At 59.0% G+C, this 13,780-nt stretch overlaps 1 gene segment (V, D, J or C); it reads right to left on the reverse strand.

The window, feature by feature from the left end:
- Positions 1-374: 374 nt before the first annotated feature.
- Positions 375-13,780, reverse strand: part of LOC112658006 (immunoglobulin heavy constant gamma 2-like) — a 35,652-nt gene continuing 22,246 nt past the window's right edge. The window contains 3 exon segments of the C gene segment in view: positions 375-849; positions 952-1,281; positions 1,407-1,448. Coding sequence covers positions 518-849; positions 952-1,281; positions 1,407-1,448 — 704 coding nt within the window.

Consider the following 13,780-nt stretch of genomic DNA (forward strand, 5'->3'; position numbering starts at 1 on the left):
CTGCAGGCCCAGGGAACAGGGAGCCCAGGGTTGTGCACAGTGTCCCACAACTCGATACAGAGGTGGGAATGTCTGTGTGTTCATTTCCCTGAGGGGCCCTGGAGGGGAGAACTACTGCCGTCCCTGTCCACACACCCCAGCCCTGGTTAGCTTCTGGCTGGATTGAGGGCCCACAGGGGCTGGACTTCTGGCAAAGTGCGCTCCCCAGCCTCAGGCAGCTCCTGGCCCCATGTTGTGGCAGCCTGTGCAGCCCTCCCCACTCAAGGTGCAGAGCTCACCCACCAATGGTGACACCTTAGACTCAGAGCTGGCCTGCCCGTACCACCCAGGGCCCAGGTGTCCCGAGATCTACCTCGGAAAGAACCATGACAGCGTGCAGGGCCCAGGGCAGTGCTGGGTGCTTTATTTCATGATGGGTGCCTACCCAGGGTTATGTACACAGGGACAGGGGCTCAGGTGTCCTCAGGGGATCCTGAGAGCCAAGGGTGGGGGGCTTGCTGGGTGCCGGGCGTGTTGCTCATTTACCCGGAGAATGGGAGAGGGATAGATCTGTGTAGTGGTTCTGTAGAGTTTCATGCATCACCGCACATGTGAAGGGGTCTCCCTGCTGCCAGCGGCTCTTGTCCACAGAGAGCTTGCTGTACAGGAAGTAGGACCCGTCCTCGTCCAGCTGGGGCGGGGTCATGCGGTGCTTCCTCTCAGGCTCCTGCTGTCCATTGCTCTGCCACTCCACATCAATGTCAGGTGGGTAGAAGTCTTTTATCAGGCAGGTGACGCTGACTGTGTCACTGGATGACAACTCCTTTGGGGATGGTGGCAGGACATACACACTGGGCTTATGGGCCCTCCCTGCGGGGTAAAGGGTCAGCACAGATGGTCACTATCAGGGTGGAGGACTGGACCCTACAGGGGAGATCTCCTTCCCTGCAGCCCCTCTGCCCTGCTGCCCACCTCTGGCCTTAGAGATGGTCCTCTCGATGGGAGATGGGAGGTCTATGTGGTTGACTCTGCACTTGAACTCCTTCCCTGTGAGCCAGTCCTGGTGCTCAATGGGGAGGACGCTGACCACACGGTAGGTGCCGTTGAACTGCTGCTCACGAGACTGCGTCTTGGCTGTGTGCACCTCCTTACCATCCACGAACCAGCTGATCTGCACCTCAGGGTCCTCACGGCCCAGATCTAACACCACACAGGTGACCTCGGGTGTTCGGGTAATCCTGAGGATGTCCTTGGGTTTCGGGGGAAAGATGAGGACCGAAGGCCCTCCCAGAGGTTCAGGGACTGGAATGGGAGACAGTTAGGGTCAGCATTTGGGTGACTTCCTCTTGAGCACCCATTAGCCCACAAGGCTGTGCCTGGATGTACACCATCTTCTTGGGGTGCAGAGCGGGGCCCTGCTGACTCACCTGGGCATGGGGGTGTATCAGTGCATCTGCATTCATTGAACACTGCAGAGAGAGCAGACTGGGGGTTATTGGGAGCGTGGGGTGTGCACAGGTCATGGGGTGAACTTAGGTCAGGCCAGCTCATGAGGGGATTCCCGACCAGTGGCACCCAATGGGCCCCAGGAATGCAGTGGGGAATGCAGCTTGTGGTCATCTGGACCAGGCAGCCACGCCCAGAGGACAACTTCCCAGAAAGGGGAGGCCTTGAGGGCGGGGACACTGAGGTGACTCCCTGGTGACATGGGTCCAGGAGGGACAGCTGACCTGGCCTGTCCCCGAGTGGACCCCTCTCTGAGGCCCGACGTCTCACCTGGCTTGTCTACTTTAGTGTTGCTGGCCGGGTGGACCACGTTGCAGGTGAAGGTCTCACTGGGCCATCTGCTGGAGGGCACTGTCACCATGCTGCTGAGGGAGTAGAGCCCTGAGGACTGCAGGACGGACGGGAAGGTGTGCACACCGCTGGTCAAGGAGCCGGAATTCCAGGACACAGTTACAGGCTCGGGGAAGTAGCCTGACACCAGGCAGGCCAGGGCCACCGTGGAGCCGGAAGTGGACCCGCAGCTGGGGGCCAGTGGGAAAACCGAGGGGGCCGTGGTGGAGGCTGCAAGAGAGGAGGCTGTGAGACCCCCAGGGTCTCAGGGGTGCCGGGCCTGGGGTGGCTCTGGGCACCACACCCACATGCTTCAGGGAGTCTGCACACTAGGCGTGCAGCCCAGCTCTCTGTGGCCACAGAACCTGGACTCATCGGCCTGGTCAGTGCTGGGTGACCACCTGGATCACGTTCCCAGGGCCTCGGCCCCTGGGTCCCCACTCAGGTTTTCTCTGGCTGCCCCACCTGACCACGGCCTCTGTGGCAGCCCCGATCCGAAGCACCCGGGCCCCGGATCCCGTCTCTGCCCAAGCCGTCGGGACTGCCCCAGGCCTTCCAGGCATGGCATCCTGATGTCCCTCAGGGCAGCTCCTGCCTTGGCCCCGGCCTTTTCCACTCCTGCTCTGGGGCCTGGGCAGCTCCCACTGGCCTCCCGCACCCAGGGTTGCCCTGAGCCTGTGCGCCCCTCGGGGTGGGAGGGAGCGCGGCCCTGCCCTGGCTGTCCCCTCCTGCATGGTGACAGCAAGTAGGCTGCAGCTCAGATGCCGCCACCCGCCGGCTTGTTCCCTTGGACCTGGGCCCCGCTGCTCAGCTCAGGGCCCTTAAACTGCCCTCGCATGCCCACCACGGCTGGCAGCCCTGCCTGGGGCTCCCCACGGGCCCCTTGTTCTCCTGCCTCTGGATCCTTGGCCCTGCACCCCGGGACACGGCTGGCCATGACCCGCCCTCCCGGGCGGGTCTCAGGGGCCTGCAGAAACATGCTGCTGCCCTGAGTGGAAACCGGTGGCTCCCTCCTTCCTAGAGTGGCCCCCCTTTTCCCTGGGCCCCAAGGCCTTGGCGAGGCTTTGCTCCCCACCCGACCTCACCGCCTCACACTCCCTAGGTCCAGGAGGCTCAGCTGCCCCGACTCTCAACCCCTGCGCGGGCGGCGCTGGCTCAGCCGCCACCCAGTCCAGCCCCGCTGGGCGCTCAGGCCTCGGCGCTGAGATTCTGGAACAAGGCGGTACCTCCCTGCCCCTCTGGGCCTCTGAGAAGGGGCATGTTCCTGGGTCTTGCTGAGCTGAGATCTGAGCGCACCCCTGCCCCTCCTGCTCCCGACCTACCCTACTCCCCTGCACCTGCTCCCCTGCTCCCTGAGATCCTGGGGTGACCCCTGCACCTCCTGCTCCCCACCTGCCCTGCTCCCCTGCACCCCCTCCCTTCTCCCTGGGCTCCTGGGGTGACCCCTGGCCCCCTGCTCCCCCACCTGCCCTGCTCATCTGCACCCTCTCCCCTCTCCCTGGGCTCCTGGGGTGACCCCTCCCCCTCCTGCACCCCTACTGCCTTGCTCACCTGCACCCGCTCCCCTGTTCCCTGAGACCCTGGGGAGACCCGTGAACCACCTGCACCCCCACTTACCCCTGCTCCCCTGCACCAGCTCACCTTCTGCCTGTGCTCCTGGGTTGATCCCTTCCCTCCTGCTCCCCACCTGCCCTGCTCTCCTGCACCTGCTCCCCTGCTGCCTAGGTTCCTGGGGTGACCCCTGCCCCTCCCACTCCCCCACCTGCCCTGCTCATCTGCACCAGCTCCCCTGCTGCCTAGGCTCCTGGGGTGACCCCTGCCCCTCCTACTCCCCACCTGCCCTGCTCCCCTGCACTAGCTCCCTGCTCCTGGGCTCCTGGGGTGACCCCTGCCCCTCCTACTCCCCACCTGCCCTGCTCCCCTGCACTAGCTCCCTGCTCCTGGGCTCCTGGGGTGACCCCTGACCCTCCTGCACCCCACCTGCCCTGCTCCCCTGCACTAGTTCCCTGCTGCCTGAGCTCCTGGGGTGACCCCTGACCCTCCTGCTCCCCCACCTGCCCTGCTCATCTGCACCGGCTTCCCTGCTGCCTAGGCTCCTCGGGTGACCCCTGCCCCTCCTACTCCCCACCTGACTTGCTCCCCTGCACTAGCTCCCTGCTCCCTGGGCTCCTGGGGTGGCCCCTGCCCCTCCTGCACCCCACATGCCCTGCTCTCCTGCACTAGTTCCCTGCTGCCTGAGCTCCTGGGGTGACCCCTGACCCTCCTGCTCCCCTACTGCCCTGCCCCACTGCACCCGCTCCCTTCTCCCTGGGCTCCTAAGGTGACCCCTGCACCTCCTGCTCCCTTCCTGCCCCTGCTCACCTGCACCCGCTCCCTGGGCTTCTGGGGTGACCCCTGCCCCTTCTGCACCCCATCTGCTCTGCTCCCCTGCACCAGCTCCCATGCTGCCTGAGCTCCTCGGGTGACCCCTGACCCTCCTGTTCCCCTCCTGCCCTGCTCCCCTGCACCAGCTCCCTTCTCCCTGGGTTCCTGGAGTGACCCCTGCACCTCCTGCTCCCCACCTGCCCCTGCTCCCCGCACCCAGCTGTTCTTCTCCCTGAGATCCTGGGGTGACCCCTGGCTCTCTTGCTCCCCTGCTGCCCCTGTTTTCCTGCACCAGCTCCCCTGCTCCCTGAGCTCCTGAGGCGACCCCTGTCCTTCTGGCTCCCCACCTGATCTCTCTCCTGCACTTGCTCCCCTATTCCCTAGGCCTTTTGGGTGACCCCTGCCCCTCCTGCACCCCACCTACCCTGCTCCTCTGCACCAGCTCCCCTGCTCCCTAAGCTCCTGGGGTGACCTCTCTCCCTCCTGCTCCCCCACTTGCCCCTGCTCACCTGCAGCATATCCCCCTGGGCCCTGGGATCCTCAGGTGACCCCACCCTCCTGTTCCTCAGACCTCACCTGCACACCTGCACCAGCTCCCTGCTGCCTGGGCTCCTGGGGTGACCCATGCACCTTCTGTTCCCCCACGTGTCCTGCTCCCCTGTACTAGCTCCCCAGCTCCCTGAGCTTCTGGGGTGACCCCTGCCTCTCTGGCTCCCCACCTGCCCTGTTCACCTGCAACAGCTCCCCTGCTCTCTGAGCTCCTGGGTGACCCTTGCCCCTCCTGCTCCCCCACCTGCCCTGCTCCACTGCACCAGCTTCCCTGCTCCCTGAGGTCCTGTTGTGACCCCTGTATGTCTTTCTCCCTACCTGCCCTGCTCTACCATAGTAGCTCCCCTACTCGCTGAACTCGTGGGGTGACCCCTGCCTCTCTTTCTATCCACATGCCCTGCTACCCTCTACCAGCTCCCCTGCTCTCTGAGTTTCTGGGGTGCCCCCTGCTGCTCCTGCTCCCCCACCTGCCCTGTTTACCTGCAACAGCTCGCCTGCTCCCTGAGATACTGGGGTGACCCCTGCACCTCCTGCTCCCTACCTGCTTGGTTCAACAGTAGCAACTCCCCTGCTCGCTGACCTCGTGCGGTGAACCCTGCCCCTCCTGCTCCCCCACCTTCCCTGTTCACCTGCACCAGCTCCCTTGCTCCCTGGGCCCCTGGGGTGACCCCTGCACCTCCTGCTCCCCATATGCTGCTCCCCTGCACCCAGCTCTTCTTCTCCCTGAGATCCTGGGGTGACCTCTGGCTCTCTGGCTCCCCTGCTGCCCCTGCTCCCCTGCCCCTTCTCCCCTGCTCCCTGAGCTCCTGAGCCAACTCCTGACCCTCCTGCTCCCCACCTGACCTGCTCCCTTGCACCTGTTCCCCTGCTCTCTAGGCCTCTTGGGTGACTCCTGCACCTCCTGCATCCCAGCTGCCCTGCTCCCCTGCACCAGATCCCCTGCTCCCTAAGCTCCTGGGGTGACCCCTCTCCCTCCTGCTCCCCACCTGCCCCTGCTCACCTGCACCAGCTCCCCTGCTCCCTGAGTTCTGGGGGCTGCCCTCTGCTCGTGCTGCCCCCCGTGGCTCCTGCTCACCCAGGGATACTCTCTCCTGGTCCCAGGATCTCACAGACACGGGCACTCCTGCCCTCCTGTCCTAGGATCTGTCCCCAGAGCTCCATTAGCTGCACCCCAGTCTCTGTGTGTTCCAGGTCTGCCCCTGTCCTGCATTCCTCCCCCCCCGTGTCCCGGATTGGATCCTACCCTCACCCCTGAGCTCCTGTCCATGTGGATCCGCCCCTCAGCCCCTCTGCTGACCTGGGTTCTGGGTCCTGTGAGCCTATGCTGGTCCACCTGCTCCACTCCAACTCACCTCTGCTCATCTGATGCAGATCAGGGCTGCTCGGTCCTCACCTGTGACCCTCCCGGGGGCATGAGCTGCTTCCTTAACCTGGACAGGCCCTGGGCTTCCTGGGGTGTCTTCCCCTCCTCTGGTGAGTAGCCCCCCCACGTCCTCACCTGGGACCCACCTGTCCATCTAGACATTGCTCCTTCAGTGGCTCATGCAGTCTAGGCCTGGACCCCGGCAGGTGTGATGAAGCACGGCCCTCAGGCTCCTGCCCACCGGGCCCGTCATGTTCCTTGATGGTCCAGGTCCTTCCCCAGCTATCAGTGTGTCGTGCATCCACCCATGGTGGCTGGATGTGCTCGTCCCGTCGCACTCGACCGATGTGTTCCTGGGATATCACGTAGGCCTGCGGGCAGCCTGCCCTCCCCATTGCCAGCTCAGCTGCTGCTGCCTCCATGGGTCCTGAGGGCCTGGTGTCTCCTCAGGTCCTGTGGCTGGTTCTACTGCCCCAACTCCCTCCCTCTGTCCTGGCTCCGAGCACACTCCACTCATCTCGGGCCGGGCTGTGGAGGTGGCTTTTCTGTAGCCTTGGTCCCCCTGCAGCCTGCCCCATCCCTGCTCTGACGAAACCCCCCTGGGGCTCCTTGTGGCTGAGCTCTGTGCCCACAGCCCTGCTTCCTAGGTCCCAGCAGCCCTGGGAAGATTAACAACAGCATTGAAACCAATGGCCTGGCCAGCATCCTGAAGTTCCCTTTTCTTCTGGGCGCTTTCTGTGTTACAGAGTCTGGGGGGAGTCTGGACATGGTCAAGGTCTGCTCATGTGGGTGTGTGTGGGTGGAGTATGGTGGGTGCCCAGAGGCCCTAGGGGTTAACCCAGGAGCCCCGGGACGGCCCCATGTGCTGCTGTCTGCTCTCAAGCTCCTGCAGGTATATGCCTGAAGCTTGGTCCCTACTGCCCAGAGCCACCAGCCGTCCCTGGGTCCTCAGGGAACCCAACCCTGGTGGGCTCCTCTCTGTGCCCTGGCCAGTGAGCAGAGTGGCTGTAGCCCTGGGCCCTGTCCTGTCCTCCCAGGAGAATGCCGTCTGCCCTGTCGCCATCCATGGTGGCAAGATATCAGAAAGGGAGACAGAAATAATCTACCTTAACGTGGGGAGTTTGGAGGATGGCCTATCTGGGTCCCCACAGCCAGCCCAGGTCATATCGCAGCCTCAGCTGGTCTCCCTGTGGCCTCTGAAGCTGAGCTGGGAACCTGTTGGGCTGGCCTGACCTACCCCCGCACGTCCCTGCTCTGGGAGCCTGTGTGGTTGCCATCAGGGGACCCCCACATGTCTGAAGAGCAGGGGCTTTGACTGCCTGCCCTGAGCCTGTGCTGCAGCCCCGTCCAGGGTGTCCACACAAACTGCACAAGCCTTTTAGGCAGGAATCATGTGTGAAGTGCAGCAGGGCTCTCATGGTCAAGCCCCCAACACACCTGCATCCCTCGATCCCACCCTGGAGTCGGCCCTGTGGGCACCTGTGGGTCCCATACCAACTCTGTGTGCCAAGGGAGGGGGCAGCTAGAGAAGGCTCCGTGCTGTCTCATTCTAGCTCACAACTTCAGGAAATGAGGGCGACTATGACAGTGAGAGGGTTGGTGGCCAGGGTGTTAGGGCTGAGCGAGGGAGGAGCAGGTGAGCAGAGGGGCTCTTGTGTGGAAGGAAGGAATTGTGCAGAGACTGTGGTGGGGGAGCCCGGGGACAGCAGCTGGCAGAGCAGGACTGACCAGGGCAGCACCTTGGACAGGGCCTGCGTGGGGGACGTGGGGCAGGGCTGCCTGGGCCAGGGCTCCGGGATGGGCCTGCAGGGGCGGTGAGCACCACGTCTGCCGTGCCCTTGACCTCAGCGGGATGTATTAGCACTGGCTCCTCGTGCCTACCCACCGGAGCACTCCGTGCTAGCTGTCAATCACAGTGAACCTGGGCACCTGGTCGGGCTCTGGGCCGTGTGGAAACTCCTTTCTGCTCTCTCACCTATGGCCCTGAACCTGTTCTGAAAGAGCACGGTCTTCTAGTTATAGGGTTACAGATGCAGGGACGGGAAGGGGAAAGCAGCTTGGCAGGGAAGTCGCTGGCGCTGGATGGCATGAGGGTGACACGGGCTGACGGCCCTCCATGTGGACAGAGAGTGATGTGTAGACTTGTCAAATCACTGGGAACTCAGGAAACAGGTCTGAAGTGCACTCTGCTGACATTGACCCAGCGCCCTCCATGATCAGGGCCTCTGCCCAGTGTGACCCAGCTCCCTCCAGGTGTCAGTGGCCATCCCCAGGGTGACTCAGCCACCTCAGGGTTAAGGGGATGTGCCCTGTGTGACCAGCACCCTGCAGGGTCAGGGGCTCTGGACAGCATTAGGCCCACGTGGCTTGAAAAGACCCAGGAGTCTCCTGAACCTCCTCTTGGCCAAGCCCTTCTGGCTGCGTGTGCAAGTGTCCTGGGGCTGCTGTGACAGGGACCACATATGGACTTGAGCAGTAGAAATTTCCCTTCCCAGCTCTGGGGGCCAGATGTCTGAGGTCTGGGGGGGGGGCAGGACAGCCCCCCTCCACAGGCTCCACGGAGGGTCCTTCCTGCCTCTTCCAGCCTCTGTGGGCCACACACGCCCCGGGTTGTGGCCATGTCCCTCCGGCCTCTGCCTCTGTCTTCATGAGGCTTCTCCTCTGCATCTGTGTGTCTCCTTGTGTGCGTCTTGTAGGACACCTACATCGGGTGTAGGCCTGGAGCTTCTCATCTTAAGCTCATTGACTTGAATCAGATGTGCAAAGACCCCTTTCCAAACAAGGTCACATCCACAGGTGCCATGGCATTGAGGGTGGACATAGCCTCTGGGTGCCAGCGTTCAGCCCACTGTGCTGGGTTCATAAGAGAAGGAGAGAGAGAGGGACAGAGGGACCTGACATGGTGGCCTCTTGGTGCCTGAGGGCATGTGAAGGTAGCATCCCTGGTACTGTCCTCCATGCCCTGCTCTCAGGCTGTGCTCCCCATGTGACAGGCCTCTGCTGGCCCCGCCTGACCGGTGACCGGCACACCTCCTCCCAGGCTCGGGCAGATGCCTTCTTCCCCTGTGCAGGGGTCTCTGGTGCCCGGGGCCTGTGTGAGCCGAGCTCTGGTTGTCCTCGAGCTGGGGTCCACAAGGCAGGTCTCCTGAACTGGGGCACCAGTCAGACAAGGGAGACACTCAGCGCTGCCCTGAGGGACCCCCAGTCCAGGGGATGGGAGGAAGGCCCCCAGGCCTGGGCCTCTGAGAACCTGGCAGGTGGGGGTGGGTCTTGTGGCAGGAAATGAGTCATGTCTCTTGTAACATTATCTATCATCTATCTATCTATCTATCTATCTATCTATCTATCTATCTATCATCTATCTATCTATCATCTATCAATCATCTTCTTTCTTTCTTTCTTTCTTTCTTTCTTTCTTTCTTTCTTTCTTTCTTTCTTTCTCTATCCACACATCTATCATCTATCTATTTGTGCAAGTCCTCTGTAGCTGCTGGAGGTTGAGGTGGACTGTGCTGTGGATCTGTTTTGTGGTTGCCCAGCACGGGATGGGGACTGCAGAGTGGCTTTCTGGAGGTGCCCTTGCATCGGATTCTGGGCTGTCGGGGCAGCTGTCTAGTGATGACATGCCACCGATGTGTATGGAGCTGTGATAGGCTGGGTCTATGCCTCACCTTCACCCAGTGCAGACCTGGGTGCCCCCCAAAAACCCTGTAAACCTGAGAGCACGTGCCACCCCAGCTCATCCATGTGAGTGCTGGGAGATATTGTGCAGAGTTTTGGAGAGAGGGGCATCAGGTTACCACCATCTGGACCCGGGATGCCAGGGCCAGCATTCCCATGCTGGGAGGCTGTGTGGAGGTGGTCTCTGGCAGGTCTGGTGCCCTTGGGGGGACATTCGAGCTCACCTGGGAGACCTAGAGAGGTTGTTGCCCACTGGGGCTGGGTGGCATGGGACGGAGCCAGGCCCTAGAAAGCCTGGATGTGATGCCTAGGGGAGGCAGGGCCCAGCCCGGCCCCTCTGCCCTTCAGGGCTGTCTGTCACAGTCTGTCCTGCTTGCCCTTGTCCCTGGGGACAGGTGCTGTGTGGGAGGCAGAGGGGTAGCACCCAGTTCCCTGGAAGGACGCGTGATTCTGAGAGAAACCACATTGCTGAGAGCCCCACCTGGGAGCCTGTTGCCCCTGAGGGCCCAGGTCAGGTGGTGCCAGGCCCGGCAGGTGCACATAGGTGAGCATGCTGGGCTAAGACTCCACTGACAGCCCTGGCTCACCCTGGCATCCCCCTACTCATCTGCCCAGGCTGTGGGGCAGGGTCTTCAGCGCCCAGCTGGTGTCCAGGCTGTACGCTGACATCTACACCAGTGCCATGCTGCTGGTGGGCCCCGTCTCCAGCCTGGGCCACCCATGGGGAAGAGAATGGCTCTCCTCTCCTCCCCGTTCCCAGTAGGCGGCTGAGCTCTGAGCTCCCAGGTCTGTGCTGTCCTGCTCCACTCCTCTCTGGGGCTGTGGCCCTGCCTTGGTTCCATGCACCACCCTTGCCCCTGCCCCCTCCTGTCCAGGGGCAGGCCTGGCAGCTGCAGGCAGCAGGCATGGGGCACTCAGGTCCAGGCTGCTCTGCTCTGGCCTTCACAGGTGTCCTGCCTGCAGAGTCCCCTCCCTCCCCACAATGTTGCTCCTGGACAACAGTGACCTGGGACAGACAGTAAACGGGCTGCTTCTCAGCTGTGCGTGTGTGTGTGTGTGTGTGCTAGTGCCCCTCTGGGTGTGTATGCATGTCTCCATGTGCCTGCGTGTGGGTGTAGGCCCTTTTCTGCGTGTCTACGTGTGTGTGTGTGTGTGTGTGTGTGTGTTTGGGCTCAAGTCTGCTCATGTGTGCACATTGTCCTATGTGCATGTGAGTACTTGGGAGCCAGAGTATGCCTGTGTGTGCTGCATGTGCAGGTGCATGTGTGGGCATGGCGGTCTGTGTCTGCATGTGTGTATACTCTCTCTCTTACCTCTTATCATTTCCTATTGGTTCCTTGACTCTGAGTCACAATTTCTTACCTTTCTTCGATCTCCTCCTGGTTCTGAACTCAGCGTATCTGTCTCTTACCTTGTATCTGTCTCTTGCTGGCTTAGTGACCCTAGGTTCCTATCTCTTACCTTGCATCCTTGTCCTCCTGCTTTGTGATTCTGGGTCTCTATCTCTTAATTCTCATATCTCTTCCTGGTGACTCTGGGTCTATCACTTATCTCTCAATTCTCCTCCTGGTTATTTGACTCTGGGTCTCTTTCTTTTACCCTCATCAACCTCCTCTTGTCTCTGTGACTCTGGGTCTCTAAGTCCAATGCTCATTTACTTCTTGCCTTTTTGTAACTCTGGATCTCTATCTCTGCTTCTCAAAATTCCTCTCCATTTTGTGTGACTCTAGGTCTCTATCTTATACCTCTCACCAATCTCCTCCTGCTCTGTGACCCTCGGTCTCCATTTCTTACATTTCACCATTCACCTCCTGGTTCTGTGACCCTCAGTCTCTATCTCTTACTTCTGATTTGTATTCTCCTGGTTGTTTTACCCTGGTTCTTTTTTTTAAATTTTTAAATTTATTTATGATAGTTACAGAGAGAGAGAGAGAGGCAGAGACATAGGCAGAGGGAGAAGCAGGCTCCATGAACCGGGAGCTCGATGTGGGATTCGATCCCGGGTCTCCAGGATCGTGCCCTGGGCCAAAGGCAGGTGCTAAACCGCTGCGCCACCCAAGGATCCTTACCCTGGCTCTTTATCTCTTACTTCTTGTGAAACTCCCCTCTGGTGTGTAACTCTGGGTCTCTATCTCGTATTGTTGTCTCTCTCCTCCTGGTTCTATACCCTTGTCCCAATCCTTATTTCCTATCTGTCTCTTCCTGGGTCTGTAACGTTGGGTCTGTAACTCTTACCTCTCATCACTTCATCCTGTTTGTGACATTGGGTCTGTCTGTTACCTCTCATGAATCTCTTCCTGGTTCTGAATACTGGGTCTCTATCTCTTACCTCTCATGAATCTCTTCCTCATTCTGTGACCCAGGGTTTCTATTTCTTACATCCCATGATTCACCTCATGGTTCTGTGATTTGGGTCTCTATCTCTTACCTCTCAACATTCACCTTCTGGTTCTTGACTCTGGGTTTCCATCTTACCTCTCATCATTCACCTCCTGGTTCTGTACCCTCATGCTCTATCTCTTACCTCTGATCTGTCTCCTGCTGTTTCTTTTACCTGGGTCTCTATCTCTTACCTCTCTCATCAATCTCCTCCTGGTTCTGTGACTTGGTCTCTTTCTCTTACCTGTCATCTCTCTCCTCCTGGTTCAGTGATCCTGGGTTTCTCTCTTAATTTTCTTCTGTCTCTTCCTTGCTCTGCAACTCTGGGTCTCTATCTCTTACCTCTCATCATTTGCCTCCTGCTTGTGTGACTCGGGTCTCTATCTCTTATTAGTCTTCCTTGGTTCTGTGACACTGGGTATCTCTATATATATCTTACTTCTCAAAATTCTCTTCCTTTTTGTTGGACTCTAGGTCTCTGTCTCTTATCTCTCATCAATATCGTCCTGCTTTGTGACTCCTGGTCTCTATCTCTTACCAGTCATCTACTCCTCCCTCTTCTGTGACTCTGGGCCACTATCTCTTACTTCTCAACATTCTCCTCCTTTTTGTGTAACTCTGTGCCTCTATCTCTTACCTCTCATTATTCACCTGTGGTTCTGTGACTTTGGGTCTCCATCTGTTACCTCTTATCTCTCTCCTCCTGCCCTGTGACTCTGGGTCTTTATATCTTACCTCTCATCAGTCTCCCTTGGTTCTGTGACATTGGGTCTCCATCTCTTACTTCTTAAATTCTTCTCCTTTTTTTGTGTGACTCCAGGTCTCTATCTAATAACTGTCACCAATCTGCTCCTGCTTCTGTGACCATGGGTCTCCATGTCGTACCTCTCATCATTCACCTCCTGTGTCCGTGACCCTTGGTCTCTATCTCTTACTTCTGATCTGTCTCCTGATGGTTCTTTTACTCTAGCTCTCTATCTCTTACCTCTCATCAATCTCCTGGTCTGTGACTCTGGATCTCCATCTCTTACCTGTCATCTCTCTCCTGGTTCTGTGACCCAGAGTCTCTATCTCTTACTTCTCATCTGTCTCTTCCTGTTTACATGACTGTGGGTCTGTAACTCTTATCTCTCACCATTTCCTCCTGGCTCTTTGACCCTGGGTCTATCTCTTACCTCTCATCAATCTCCTCCTGGTTCTGAAAGCTGGGTGTCTATCTCTTTTTTTTAATAATAAATTTATTTTTTATTGGTGTTCAATTTGCCAACATACAGAATAACACCCAGTGCTCACCCCATCAAGTGCCCCCCTCAGTGTCCGCCACCTATTCACCCCTACCCCCCACCCTCCTCCCCATCCACCACCCCTAGTTCATTTCACAGAGTTAGGAGTCTTCCATGTTCTGTCGCCCTTTCTGATATTTCTGCCCATTTCTTCTCCCTTTCCCTCTATTCCCTTTCACTATTATTTATATTCCCCAAATGAATGAGACCATATAATGTCTGTCCTTCTCCGATTGACTTATTTCATTCAGCATAATACCCTCCAGTTCCATCCACATCGAAGCAAATGGTGGGTATTTGCCATTTCTTTCTTTTAATAATACATTTATTCTTTGTTGGTGTTCAA

The sequence above is a fragment of the Canis lupus genome, chromosome 8 (genome assembly GCF_003254725.2).
Source record: "Canis lupus dingo isolate Sandy chromosome 8, ASM325472v2, whole genome shotgun sequence".
In the NCBI taxonomy this organism is placed as follows: domain Eukaryota; kingdom Metazoa; phylum Chordata; class Mammalia; order Carnivora; family Canidae; genus Canis; species Canis lupus.